At 35.1% G+C, this 13,041-nt stretch overlaps 5 protein-coding genes across 7 annotated transcripts; 3 read left to right on the forward strand and 2 right to left on the reverse strand.

The window, feature by feature from the left end:
- Nucleotides 1-222: 222 nt before the first annotated feature.
- On the forward strand, nt 223-1,954 carry LOC110373135 (uncharacterized). 2 transcript variants are annotated; one of them, XM_021330311.3, is made up of 6 exons: nt 223-685; nt 787-937; nt 1,019-1,117; nt 1,192-1,249; nt 1,334-1,613; nt 1,686-1,954. In XM_021330311.3, exons 1-6 carry the CDS (start codon nt 290-292, stop codon nt 1,854-1,856), a joined length of 1,155 nt encoding a protein of 384 aa, XP_021185986.1. In that variant the 5' UTR covers nt 223-289; the 3' UTR covers nt 1,857-1,954. The 2 variants fall into 2 exon arrangements, with proteins under 2 accessions (XP_021185986.1, XP_021185987.1); XM_021330312.3 differs by having other exon boundaries at nt 1,704-1,954.
- On the reverse strand, nt 1,889-3,596 carry LOC110373136 (proteasome subunit alpha type-7-1). Its single transcript, XM_021330313.3, has 3 exons — nt 3,408-3,596; nt 2,853-3,323; nt 1,889-2,128 (listed from the first exon to the last, which is right to left on the reverse strand). The coding sequence occupies exons 1-3, from the start codon at nt 3,507-3,509 to the stop codon at nt 1,952-1,954; spliced, it is 750 nt and encodes a 249-aa protein (XP_021185988.1). The 5' UTR covers nt 3,510-3,596; the 3' UTR covers nt 1,889-1,951.
- A 532-nt stretch (nt 3,597-4,128) lies between these two features.
- On the forward strand, nt 4,129-6,179 carry LOC110373097 (coiled-coil domain-containing protein 43). Its single transcript, XM_021330237.3, has 4 exons — nt 4,129-4,326; nt 4,395-4,616; nt 4,749-4,894; nt 5,003-6,179. Exons 1-4 carry the CDS (start codon nt 4,162-4,164, stop codon nt 5,073-5,075), a joined length of 606 nt encoding a protein of 201 aa, XP_021185912.1. The 5' UTR covers nt 4,129-4,161; the 3' UTR covers nt 5,076-6,179.
- Nucleotides 6,180-6,243: 64 nt separating this feature from the next.
- On the reverse strand, nt 6,244-8,549 carry LOC110373096 (uncharacterized). Its single transcript, XM_021330236.3, has 3 exons — nt 8,414-8,549; nt 7,422-8,286; nt 6,244-7,305 (listed from the first exon to the last, which is right to left on the reverse strand). Exons 1-3 carry the CDS (start codon nt 8,429-8,431, stop codon nt 7,076-7,078), a joined length of 1,113 nt encoding a protein of 370 aa, XP_021185911.3. The 5' UTR covers nt 8,432-8,549; the 3' UTR covers nt 6,244-7,075.
- A 424-nt stretch (nt 8,550-8,973) lies between these two features.
- Nucleotides 8,974-10,233, forward strand: LOC110373115 (uncharacterized). 2 transcript variants are annotated; one of them, XM_064035201.1, is made up of 5 exons: nt 8,974-9,104; nt 9,330-9,538; nt 9,697-9,847; nt 10,000-10,090; nt 10,158-10,233. In XM_064035201.1, the coding sequence occupies exons 2-5, from the start codon at nt 9,341-9,343 to the stop codon at nt 10,183-10,185; spliced, it is 468 nt and encodes a 155-aa protein (XP_063891271.1). In that variant the 5' UTR covers nt 8,974-9,104; nt 9,330-9,340; the 3' UTR covers nt 10,186-10,233. The 2 variants fall into 2 exon arrangements, with proteins under 2 accessions (XP_063891271.1, XP_021185942.3); XM_021330267.3 differs by having other exon boundaries at nt 10,181-10,233.
- Nucleotides 10,234-13,041: the final 2,808 nt, after the last annotated feature.

The following is a 13,041-nucleotide window of genomic DNA, read 5'->3' on the forward strand; positions in this document are numbered from 1 at the left end:
AAGGTCCAGAAACCAAACACACAAGAGAAGTCACTTCGCATTAGATCATATAGGTATAGGCAGCGTGACTCTCTACGACGACTATCTATATTACTTCCATAATATGAATTTATGACTTATTCCATTTATCCATAATATTATCAGCTGACTGGTTTTTATTTACCCCCTAATTGAACATCTGTGGTTCATTATTCTATTGTTTGACAGATGATTTTTAAACATGACATGGCATTTTATTTGACTTGGCGCGACTTTTCAATTTGTGATTTGGTGTGTGAAGCATTTTCAGATGTTAAAATTAACTTTATCAAACATGCAAGACGATAAAAATGCAATATTTCAAATGCGTTTTCCTCAGAAACTGTGGTATTTGTTAAATTTACGAACAGATGCTATTCTGTGGGGTGGAACGGGTAGAACTATTTTGCTAAACTATCGCATCCTTCATAACTATTTACAATGCGACCACTCAATATTTAAAACCACTAATATTTCAAGCTTTGTTAGGCAGCTCAACCTGTACGGGTTCCGAAAGGTTACATCACATTTGCAGGATCCTTTATGCAATTCTAGTAACCCATATATGCATGAATATGTTCATGACTACTTTCAGTATGGTAAACCCGAATTACTTAACAAAATAACGAGGAAAGCTCTAGCTATGAAAAGAAATTTTAAACCTAAGGTATGCAGTTCCTAACTATGTATCAAGGGAGACCAATATTTAGTTTCTTTGTATAATATGCAGGGATAATTACTTACCTTACAATTTAATACTGTTTGCAGAATCTCTATAGCAATGTTGAACAATTGCTTTACTTGACACCACTGCAAAAGGCTCGCCGTGCTTTACGCATGGCTTTGAAGAAAGCAGCACAGGATTTATTTGTACAAAATTCACCAAAGCACTTTTGTAACCTTAAGTTTGAATGTGAAGGTACACATCTTGTTTGTTTTGAGACTAGAACAATAGTTACTGAATTTAAAAAATGACATGAATATGTTCTAAACCTTCCAGATTCACAAGATGATTACTGTGAAGATGAAGAGAATATTGAATTTGACTGGTTGATACCCAATGATAATGCAAACACCGAAAAAGTGTTGCCAGACCCAGGTTTACTGTCCTTACTCTTTAAAAACCTTTTTATGCCTAATCCTTACATCCTTTTGATCCATTCCTTTCCACAGCTAATGTCCCAGCTCCTCAAAATGAACCTACAATTACTGAAGACACTAGTACATATAGGTAAACTTATATACTACATACTTGTTCTGACACTAAGGTGGTGTATTGAACAATTATATGTATTTAATTGTTCATTTTTTATAGAGAAACATCTCAAGACAGCTTGATGAATTTTTCTGATGAAGCATGTCAACAGAACAATGACAACTTCCCAGCTCAGTTTCTTAGCATGCCTGAACTTGATCCGGAACCTTCTGGAGACAACTCTGGTGTTGAACTACTAGCAGAGTTTAACATTGATAATGATACAGATCAAGGCATAGCAAGAAAGATAGGAGATGGTAAAGAAATTGATCACAATTCCTTGAATTGTGTTCTACCCTCAATAAGCAATGATCACATTGATGATGTCTACAAGGCTGAGGTAAGCTCTTGTTTCATTACCAAAGTTCCACCATCTTACAGTATATTGCAGCAGAATAATGTTTCACTTTAGTTATCAAATGTTTTTCAGAAAAATAATGAAAACTCTGATCACTACCATGGAGAATGGGACCAAATGTTCAATGATATCATGATAAATAGAGGACCCAACCAAGAGTGTGGATCTGATTTGAAAGAACTATATTCTCAGATCTCTAAAACCATAGATCTACTTAATTCTTAAGTATTTAAAATGAAGTTAAAAGAAAACTAGTATTTAATTTCCTTAAAAACATGTATTAGTTATTATATAGAAAAGTGTAACACATTACTATGTTATTACTTCTTCTGTTTTTTCTTCTCTGCTTCTTCCTCCTTCTCCTTTTCTATAATGGACACGTATGAACTGATGGTATCAGAGTCCAACATCTGCATTGGTTGCCCACGCCTCATGACTGCTATTTCGAGGTTCTTTTGTCCAGACTGAACCACTTCAAGTAGAGCACGAATGGCAAGCTGAAACATGGAAAAGTTATTATTAAAACCATTGCAAAACTGGGCACGCTATATAACTCCCAAAAATTTTAAGTAAAGGAATGAAATCTTCTATCTTCATCAAAAACCATAGTAGTTATGTTTTAGGATTCTTTATGTAGCAATTATAGATGTCCAGGTAAATGCTATGCAAGTTTATAATAATAAGCTTTCTTCATGTGGAATGTCCACATGACTGTTATTGTGCCGATTTTCGTTACGGCCAATGGTCTGTTAGCCAAGAGCCTCGACCAACACCACAACCACCTCATGAGGCTCTCGTTAGTCGGCTGGATCAAGGGACTGATTCAGAAGGCAGTACTCCTTGATATGGCACGTATTGTGAGGTGATGATGATGAATCTAATATTTAAAAATGTTAATAATATGTTGTAAGATAAATAAATGCACTACCAGCTTTCTTAGAGTAAGGTTTGCTGTTAGAATACTCCTCATCTTTTCTGAAATGTATTGTATCTATAGGTAGTGTGTGCAATATTACTTCATAAGTGTGATTGCTATTTTGTAAATACACTTGAATACATTTAAAATTTTAAATACCTTAAAATTGCCTCCTAGTACTAAATCACTCTAAAAACTAACTACAATCTAAAATAAACAAATTCATATTAAGTAACTTGGTGAGTGTTACGTGGCAAAGTGCTCCTGTATGTATATAGGATAGTAAAACTAGGCACAATATTTACCTTGACAGCACCATTTTCTGTTGCAACTTCATCAGCAGTGTAGTTCTTCTCTAAGAATTCTCTAACAGTCTTTGCTGATCTACCTGTAGCGTTAGCCTTCCATTCATAGTAAATACCTGATGGCTCAGTTTGGAACAAGTGAGGGAAACCATCGTAATCGAAGCCCCCGATCAGGCAAGAAATACCGAAAGGTCGACGACCATTACTTTGAGTGTACTTCTGTTTAAGTCCTGCTATGTATCTAGTGATATATTCCAAAGTTACAGGATCTTCAACAGTCAACTTATGCGACTGACACTCAATTTGGGCCCTGTTGATGAGGATTCTTGCATCGGCAGTCAATCCGGCAAATGCCATTACGACATGGTCATCCAGAAGACAGATCTTTCTCACAGTCCTTTCTTCTTGCAATTTTGCCACTGATTTCTTTTCAACTCCTAAGACGACCACATCAGCGCCTCTGACACCGACCTGAAAGAAGAAAATAGGTTGCAACAATTGAAATACATGCATAAAAAGCAGATCTCGTATAACCAATAATGTTCAAATAGGTACCGCTGTCGATCCTTTGCGTACGGCTTCCTGTGCATATTCTACTTGAAGTAAATGACCATCTGGTGAAAATACGGTAATAGCTCTGTCGTATCTCGCAGACATTTTCTTGTTTAGTTAGAACACAAATATTTTACAAATCACTCTCAGTAAACTATTCACTCGCCGCAAACTTTATAGTGATGTATACAGACGATGACACTTTTATTTTACTACTCGAATGACTGAAATCGATTAAGAAATCGACAACACCTTGGCTTTTAATCGTTTTCCACAAATATACAATGACTTGCTTGCAATTTTGCGTTTTGATATTTTTCTATATAAAAGCTGTCAAAAAGTTAAATATATTCTTCAGATGAAAGTTATCTGACGGTTGAAAAATTGAGAATGACTGCATGCATGATAGCCTTATCGATGTTGTGTTAAAATCGATTACGAGAGCATCACTACTCCCTGGATGACAACGGTATTTCGATAAAAAAATCGTTCAGAAATGTAAACTGTATTGGTTGATCTACAACGTGCTTTTGTTTGAGCGCAGCGTTCCCATATTTTAAACACATTTCATTTTGTTCAGCTACATGATTAAACTAATAACCATTTTTGAGTTTTCTACAATTATTTCAAGATACATTTTTGTTGCAAATAATTAATCTGAGGGCAAATTATTGTCAAATGAATGTTGCTATTAGTAAAATCGAAACCGTCAGTAGAAAAATGTCAAAGATTTTGAAATCCAAAAAACTTAGGCAATATGGCGGCGGCTACTAGCGACTTTGAGCCGTGGCTGAGTGAAAAGTTGAGATCGCTTAAAACTGACGAAGGAGTATTCGGATCATACATATCAGGTATTTTAGAAAGCGAAGACAGTGTGGATGAGAAAAAAGACGCTTTAGAAGGCATACTTTCTGAGATAGTGGTAAGTATCAACTGGTACTAGGCATGGTTTACACATCTATTTCTCTAATTTAATGCTATAATCAACAGGAAAAGGACATTTCAACTCACATAGATGAGATTATAGAGAAATGGGAATCATGCCGGCCGAAAGAAGAAACCCCAAAGCCAGTAACAGATGTAGATGTTCGACTAGCGAAATTGTTAGAATCTCAAGCTCCAGCCACAACAACTCGACGAGAATACACCGAAGAAGAAAAAAAGATTCGTGAAGCAATACTGTCTCAGTATAGTCAGCTCTCTGACAATGAGGTAATAAACAATAGTAACTACGAAAGAACCTACTACTTAAGAACTTGGAAGAGGTTATAAATTCACCATACCATGCTATTTAGTACGATATTTTTTGCTACTGACACATTCCCTTCTTCATTCGTTTTTCAGGAAGACGTTGTGCAAGAAGAAGAGGCTGTAGGTCCGGACTTAGTAAAGAATACAAATGCTGCAGATGTTCAAGCTGCAGCGCGAGAGCGCCGTGAACAAGCCAGACTTGATGCCCAGAAGAAGAAGGAAAAAGATAAAGAAGATAGGTAAACATCTTTCTCTGCCTCTAAAGATCTTAATCTGTTTCAGATTTCAGTATTATTACAGCCATAGTTTATTATTATAATAATCAATTATTTATTTTGTCATTTCAGAGAAAAACAAAAGCAGCTAAAGGAAGAGAAAAAAGAAAAACGTAAGACACAGAAAGGTGAAAGGAAAAGGTAGCGAACTATCAGAATAAATATGTTTGGCTGTTCAACTCTGCTTTGTGAATGTGATATTAAAGTCCTGTTAATATTGCTCAATATTGCACAAACGCAAGCTGAACAATCATATACCCATGTGTCTTAGTATGTTTAATCTGTTTTTTATATGATGCAATCTGTTTAGTTTATTGAAAATGGTCATTTGCAACTAATATAGATACCAACCATTTTAATTTTGCAAAAATATTGCTAGAATAACAATTTGGGAAGTTTCTTTGTTTTCTATTACTTTTATATGAAATTGCTGATTCAATGTAATAATGAACTTGTTGACATAATAATTGTTAATTATTTGTACGAGTAAATTTTAATATGTTAATCAATATGGTAAAGTTTCCTGTCGTATCATTATGTACAATTGTTATAAAATTTTAAAATGTACTTAGAAACTTCTTTACTGAATTGTGTACTCCTCTTGGAACACAACTTATTAATGAATGGTGCTCAATTTGTTCCTTCTTGTATGAACTATTTTCAGTTATTAGTTGCATTATTGACCATACACAATTCTTTTTACATTTTACTACTTTCAAATTGAAACAAAAATAATTTGTGACAACTTTTGAGAACTGTTTTCATGTAAATTGAGTTTAATAAGCTGAATATAATGAAAATTTTGAGTAATTTATTATTATTTGTATTGTTTTTATCCATCAACAGAAAAGGGTAAAATAGTAAAATACCATGTAATTATTAACATATACTTAGACTACAAATATCAACATTGCTATCATACAGTAATACCGAAATATTCAAATGTCGCTTAACTTTAGGCAGCACTAATAACATTAAAATTAAGTGATGTTTGTATATTTGGGCATATCTTCTGTCACTGCAGTATTTTATACCTCTGTATTGAAATAGTGAATGTGTACAGTAAAAGGTGAATGTAATTAATGCTATATAGCCCCCAATGGTAATTATTAATTTCATTTTCTCCATAATATTTTCATATTTCACTGTACACAAATTTATTATGCTTTTAGTCATTATCATAGTTGTTATTTATTATAATGCAATACATGTGTTATAATTCAATAAAATCACATGTGTATGTAATATACTGTATTGTTTCATTTATATGTAAGTATCACAACAACAAATACCTATATTTTCTGTATAACATAATACAAAAAACCGGCCAAGTGCGAGTCGGACTCGTGCACGAAGGGTTCCGTAAATTACAGTTAAATCAACCTATCTCAAAAACTATAAGAGATACTTTGATCAAACCAAAAATCGTTGAAAGAGTTAATTAGCATGCATCACCTCTATTTTTTTTAGAATTTTATACCCCGTAGTTATAAAAATAGAGGGGGGGGGACATACTTTTTACGACTTTGAGAGCTGATATCTCAAAAACCGTTCACTTTAAGAAAAATGTTTTTTAGAAAACTTTATATCATTTTAAAAGACCTTTCCATTGATACCCCACACGGGTATGTACATCGAAAAAAAAAATTTCATCCCTCAGTTACATGTATGGGGGGCCCCACCCCCAATTCTTTTTTTTACTATTTAGTGTCATATTTTTGTAGCGGTTCATACAACACATATTCCCATCAAATTTCATCACTGTAGTACTTATAGTTTCCGAGTAAATCGGCTGTGACAGACGGACAGACGGACAGACGGACATGACGAAACTATAAGGGTTCCGTTTTTGCCATTTTGGCTACGGAACCCTAAAAAGGCGCTCTTGTTCAAATAAGACCTATTCTAGTAATATGTAGAAAACATATCAACACATTTTATAAAATCAGAGTAAATAAGTTCAAACATGCATGTAAAATAGTTAACTCAGTAATAATATTTGCAAAAAATGCATTTAAAAACAATTTAAAATTGTAACCAAAATTATGTTGCATTGACTAGCATGAGTCATCTGATGACATGTTTATGATACTACAACATGTTGTGGCCTATCACAGATTGCTAAGTAAATTGATACTTTACAATTTAATCATTATCAAAAATGATAAAATTTTGAGCACCACCAGCAAATATTTGGGTAATTTTTGAATCTTTATCTAATTCTAAAGGCACTAGTGTAGGTTGCAGGACATTGTTGCCTATATCAATGCCTGTGTTGAAGTGCTCATTCCATCCCCATGCCCACAGGGTGTTGTCTGTTGCTAAACAAATGGTGTGCTCTGATCCCACTGCAACATCTTGCACTTGTCTGCCATCTGAAAATGTTTAATTGCCTTGTTACAAGGTTAAATATTCTAAAATCTACCTTGCTTTTAGTGTCTGCAAGTTTTGTTTTCATAAATATAAATAAAATTTCTGAATAGGAGCTTACCTGGTAACTTGATATGTGTGAATGTTCCTGAAGGCACTGCTTTATCAGTGCCAAGCTGTCCACAGTTATTTCTGCCCCAAGCTATAAGAGTACCATCTTCTAACCATAACAAAACATTAGTCCAACCACTCAATAACTTTTTGACTCCCTGTTTTATACCTATGTCTATTTTATTGGGTTTGAATATTTTTTTATATTTATCTGAAGACAGGAGTAACTGTCCATGTTTGTTATCTCCCCATACATAAAGTGCTCTCTCCTCAGAGCACCAAGCTACTGTGTGGTTTTGGCCACATGCTATGTGAGAAATTTTACCCACACCCTCCACTTTCTGAAACCTGTCAGAGGACAAAATTTCGTTTCCTAGACCAAGTTGACCGTGCCTGCCTCCTCCTGTAGTCCATACTTCACCCTTGGAGTTAACTATAGCTGTGTGCCTCAGACCCATAGAAACCAGAACAGCATTCACTGGAAGTCTTATTGGCTTCATTATATCTGAGAAATATTCTTTTGGTGTTGATGGTATACCCAGTTGCCCATAAGCATTGGAACCCCATACAATCAAGAAATGGTCATCCGTTACTCCACAGCTGAAGTCCCATCCGCATACAATGTTTGTAAATTTAATGCCACTCAAAGCCCATGTCCTTTCAAAATTATGTACTTCTGTTTCTCTTGCTAGCTGAAGTTTCGAATTCCATCCACAAGAGTAAAGTTTCCCCTCGTCATCTATCAGAAGTGTGTGTCCACCTCCACAAGCAATTTGTTTTATTTTGGTCTGATATAAGAGCACTTCTACCTTGGTGGGTTTATCTACTTGCTCACTTGCAGTACCTACACCTAGTTGTCCATGTGAGTTAGCACCCTGAAATCACATATACGAGGTTTGTAATAAGAAATAACAGCTGAGAAGTGAGATCAAAATTAAATAGTACTTTATCTCCTTAGAAACAGGATTTTGTAATTAGACCCATGTATTTGCCCTTACTTACCCAAGACCATAAAGCCATATTTAGATTGATTTATGAATATTGATTGATCTTTTTTCTTTAAATCCCCGTAATTATTAATTATTTCAGTTAATATAATATAAATGGTCAAAAGGTTATGTTTTTAACTGCATTTGACATGTTCATTCTGATAAGAAATGTCACAATTTTTTTTATGGCAATTTTGTTTGGCAAAATGGCAAAATGGCACGTTGTATGGCAATGCTTACTTTTTGGCCAAAATAAAAACCAGCCCTTGGGTCACCTGAAGTGTCAGCAAGTCGCTTAGCGATATCCTTATATAGGAGATGAGCACTTGGACCCCACGGCCCGAGGGTTTCAACCCCAAACGGCTCAAAGGTATAGTTACCCACCAAAATTAAATGTCAATCGCAGGACAGATGATTTCTGACTGTAGAAAACTTTACGGTCAAGGTCTCCCTTAAACAAAATATAATAAAACGTGAGACAATGAAAATGATGATTACACTACAGGCATAATTTATTTAATCTAGGTGCGCGGTTTAATCCCCAATTTATTTTATGAAAAAAGATGTTCTATACTTTTCAACTAGTTTATTGGGCACACTGTAATTTGAATCTGAATAACGACTTTGACACTATCCTGTTGGACAGTTGACATTGACACTTGTCGGTTATTTGTAAACATTGTGTATTTGTGTTGTGAGAAATGGTGAGAAAATTATAATTTTAACGTAAACTTTAAATTTGTTGTATTAATACTTATATTCCCACTTCCATCTATACATTGGTGAACTTCGAACACCTCCTTTTAACATGTTAACTTTAGGAAATCGTTAGCTATTGACATTATTACGTTGCTCTCGTAGTTTGTGGCATTGATTGAATGGAAAAGCAAGTATTGACCTATTTTTATCCTGAAAATATGCTTGCAAAGGTGGAAGGAAAATGGAATCATCTAAAAGGCATGCAACAGCTGCTCAAGTGACTGCATTGATGGATTTCATGCAGGAACATTCTGATGTTGCCAAGGGGCTTCTCAATTCAGGACTTGAAAGAGAAGATCTTGAGGCACAATGGCAAGACTTGACGGCTACACTGAATTCCATGGGAGGAGCTGTGAAATCCATAGATAAATGGAAACAGGTAAAACATTTTGTTCTTATCTTGATGGAGTGCCTGTATTGCCTCATCATGTACAGACTGCATTGCTTGCAAATAATGTGTATAAGTAGTACAGCTGTAATAATTTACCTATTATTGTTTTGTATGTTTGTTGTACTAAAATAATTGTTGGTGTGTAGACTTGGCGGGATCTAAAATCAAACACAAAGAAGAGAGCTCTTAAACAGCAGTCCCTTTGTGAAACTAGTGGAGGACTGAGTTCAGAAGGAAGTGGGGACGCATCACAGAGCATAGACAATGAAAATTATGTACCTCCTCAGAAAAGATGTGGTAAGTAATTTATGATTCAAATACAGTGCTATAGATATCAACTTTAAAAAAAGCTTTATTTTGATATAAATTATTAAGTTCATGACAATGAATGCAATGTTTATGTAATTGTGTTATTTAATTACTAAATATTTCTGGTAATTATTTTTCAGCCTCCTTCGATGAAGAGATTATCAAAATAGAAAGAGACAAATTAGAATTTGAAAGGGAGTATAAAATACAGAAGATAGAAGTATTATCAAGGTGAGTACCTAACAAGATTCACATTAAAATTTAATGTTATTTATGGTTGAAATAATTTAAAATTAAGCCCTATTATTTGTTTTGTTTCAGGATAGCATCAGCTTTAGAGGATTTAGCTAAGAAACAATAAAAACTTTTACATACTCCATATTTTTATTATCCAACACTTTTTTGATTAGGTTCTGTAGCTGGATAAATCATCATAAATCCATAACTGTGAGAGCAAAAGAGGATTTACAGCTATTTCCACTCCAATGCACACTATCTAGTGTATGGTGCTATTTGCGGTAATTGTGACTGCGTATTGTTACCTAGATTTGTTACAATGTACCAGTATAACTAAAGCAATAAAAGCAGGTTTGTGCCAAAGTCTACTCTACATTTTTTTCGGGAGTCTATTAAGGTATGTAGGTAGTGATGTAGAGTCTAGTTATCAACTTAGAAGTCAGGTCTGAGATAAGGCAGATTCTCATGGTAACAAATCTATAAAAACCCTTCACGCAGGAAACAAAGAACCTATTAGAAACGCGGAAATGGCCGTGAACATATCTACGTTATACATATACATATAATACTTCAAATAAAAGAAATGCGATGTGGTAATGTGTCCCTCGATGCCTACATCATATTTTCCCTTTTACGTAAATTCTGTCTGTAGTCGTTCCTTCGTTACGTACGTGTTCAAATATATCGCAAACCGATGCCGGCTGCGTGATTAATCACGTCTCATCCGCATCTGTTGAGTTTCAAACTTTCTGCTTGTTTGCGGGATTTGTAGAGAACTCTAGACCTTAACTTGAGAAAGTTTGTTTCGTAAATAATGCATTGATATAAACGATGAGTAGCTAAGTCGATTTTATTCGAGCCTCGCCGGGCTTTGAAATAATTAAACATTATTTTAGTATCTTTTTTACCTCCTTAATAGGTAAGAAACGTGACATTTCGCCTATTTGTATCCGAGATCCCTATCGGTCCGTTGTCAAACTGTAAAACGGCTGAGCCGATGGTAAATGTTTACAGCAGCTTTCATCAAAAATCTGGTTCGAATACTGGCACCCAAATTGGGTCATCCGTTTAAGAACTACTTACTGCATGTGCTACAAACATACACAACGGTCAAACTTAAACCACCCCTCTTTTGCATCAGGGCTAAAAACCTCGTTAGTTAAGCGCCTCAAATACCTAGGCGATGTACCTACCTATCTAGAAAACACGTTGGTACCCATTTCGTTCTCATTTCAGCAGATCATAAAGATATAAGAAGGGAGGTAGGAAGGCATTCACCTACTTAGTGCTAGCGTAAGCTGCAAAAATGCTGTAGTAACTCACGAGATAATTGCCAATTACGGCATTCAATGCAATGTGGTTCAAAAGATAGTGTTCGTCTTGGTAATAGCAGCTATCAGTGAACAAATTGGAACTTAAAACGACCAAAGTTGTTCCTGGTAATTTCCAATTTTAATGCTTGGGATTCTTGGGTTATGTTCTCTTTTTATGTTTGCTAAAAATACCAGTTGTATTTCTTGTGAACACGTATCTGCCACGTTTAAAATATCAGGGTACCAATGGATGAAAAATTTAAGCCCGTTTAGTTGAGCAAAACATATGTTCTTAGCCTTGAGCAAAACTATGGTGACCAGACCACACACTATCATTTCCTGCAAACGTTCCAAGTAGACTAAAAACTAATCTGTTCCCTGTTCGTACAGTAATAATTAGCACAGCAACACTTTAGTTTGGTGCAATTATCTAGTATTATACTTAGGAGTATTAACCGCTTGGCAGATCGCAACTGCGAATTGCATGCTTAGCTAGAAGTTGTCTCTTTGGGAGAGTGGGGTGGAGTCCAATGCACATTGGTATTCCGATTTTCTTTTATTTACCTATACTATTTGGATTATGGAGAATTATTTAGGAGGCCACAAGGCAGGGTATTCGTTTAAACATCGGTTCTTACTCTCCGATATAGATGGATAGAAAGGAGATCAGAAGCCAAAAATCATACCTACCTAACGGTACCGCTGGTAATCTACCTGCATATTTTTTATATTGTAGGTAGATACGTACCTACCTACATATCAATGTAGGTACCTACCTATAGCTACCTACAGAAGGTGCACGCAGCGCTTTAAAAATTCCAATTTGTTTGACTGCCAGAAATGAACTTTACACATTTAAAAAGTTTCAGAGGAAAAGTTTGGTTTGTTATGTGATTCTGTTTATTCTTTTTAATTCTTTTAAAGGTAAAAGTTTGAACGGGTTGCGACCTCGTAAGCTGCTTTGTGATACTTTTATTTAGACCTGGAGCTAATAATGCGCCCTGCTCGAGCTAAAAGTACCCAAGTCGTAAATAAAGTGAGGCGATTACGTCACTCTTACCTAGACAAATCTGCTTTTCACTGGGGTCTTATGTAGATTTTCATAGCTAAATGTCAGTTTGTTGTATTTTTCTTCGTACAACGGCGAAGTTTTTGAGAGTACAAAAATAACTAAGTAAAAATAAATGGTGCCTTAATTGTATCGTAAGGTAGGTAAGTAGTACCTAAGTAGTAAGGTACCAAAGGCTAGTAAATTACATTACCATCACCTAAAAGAAAATAAATGCGATCTATTATCTACTTTCCAACAAATATTTTGTCCTTACCAAGATATAACATTTGTACTTAGATAATAAGTTAAGAGACAGACATATTACTCATGTGTGGTAACTCATTAATCTTAATCATAGTACCTACATACTACCTACGTCCATGTTCTACCCAGCAGCGGTATAAACGAGACATCTACCTCACTATATTCTAATAACTCCGCTATAATTGACGTTGTTACCTCTTCTCGGAAAATGGACTTAATTACTGGCGATCAAATATCCCTAGGAACTCGAATTATCTTTGAAGCGAGCCCCAGAGCGCAGTTTAGTTACTTAGCTAGTGACCGTAACGTTTCGGATG

The sequence above is a fragment of the Helicoverpa armigera genome, chromosome 6 (assembly GCF_030705265.1).
Source record: "Helicoverpa armigera isolate CAAS_96S chromosome 6, ASM3070526v1, whole genome shotgun sequence".
NCBI lineage: Eukaryota > Metazoa > Arthropoda > Insecta > Lepidoptera > Noctuidae > Helicoverpa > Helicoverpa armigera.

Bases quoted from the DNA above. Each gene is read 5' to 3' on its own strand.
- LOC110373096 (XM_021330236.3), bottom strand. The intron at 7,306-7,421 runs GTAAGCTCCTAT...AAACATTTTCAG, and splicing joins CACACATATCAAGTTACCAG to ATGGCAGACAAGTGCAAGAT.
- LOC110373115 (XM_021330267.3), top strand. From the start codon at position 9,341: ATGGAATCATCTAAAAGGCATGCAACAGCTGCTCAAGTGACTGCATTG. The intron at 9,539-9,696 runs GTAAAACATTTT...GTTGGTGTGTAG, and splicing joins CCATAGATAAATGGAAACAG to ACTTGGCGGGATCTAAAATC. The intron at 9,848-9,999 runs GTAAGTAATTTA...ATTATTTTTCAG, and splicing joins ACCTCCTCAGAAAAGATGTG to CCTCCTTCGATGAAGAGATT.
- LOC110373136 (XM_021330313.3), bottom strand. From the start codon at position 3,509: ATGTCTGCGAGATACGACAGAGCTATTACCGTATTTTCACCAGATGGT. The intron at 3,324-3,407 runs GTACCTATTTGA...TTCTTCTTTCAG, and splicing joins TACGCAAAGGATCGACAGCG to GTCGGTGTCAGAGGCGCTGA. The intron at 2,129-2,852 runs GTAAATATTGTG...TCCATGTTTCAG, and splicing joins CAGAAAATGGTGCTGTCAAG to CTTGCCATTCGTGCTCTACT.
- LOC110373097 (XM_021330237.3), top strand. From the start codon at position 4,162: ATGGCGGCGGCTACTAGCGACTTTGAGCCGTGGCTGAGTGAAAAGTTG. The intron at 4,327-4,394 runs GTAAGTATCAAC...TATAATCAACAG, and splicing joins GCATACTTTCTGAGATAGTG to GAAAAGGACATTTCAACTCA. The intron at 4,617-4,748 runs GTAATAAACAAT...TTCGTTTTTCAG, and splicing joins GTCAGCTCTCTGACAATGAG to GAAGACGTTGTGCAAGAAGA.
- LOC110373135 (XM_021330311.3), top strand. From the start codon at position 290: ATGTTAAAATTAACTTTATCAAACATGCAAGACGATAAAAATGCAATA. The intron at 1,118-1,191 runs GTTTACTGTCCT...TCCTTTCCACAG, and splicing joins AAAAGTGTTGCCAGACCCAG to CTAATGTCCCAGCTCCTCAA. The intron at 1,614-1,685 runs GTAAGCTCTTGT...GTTTCACTTTAG, and splicing joins ATGATGTCTACAAGGCTGAG to TTATCAAATGTTTTTCAGAA.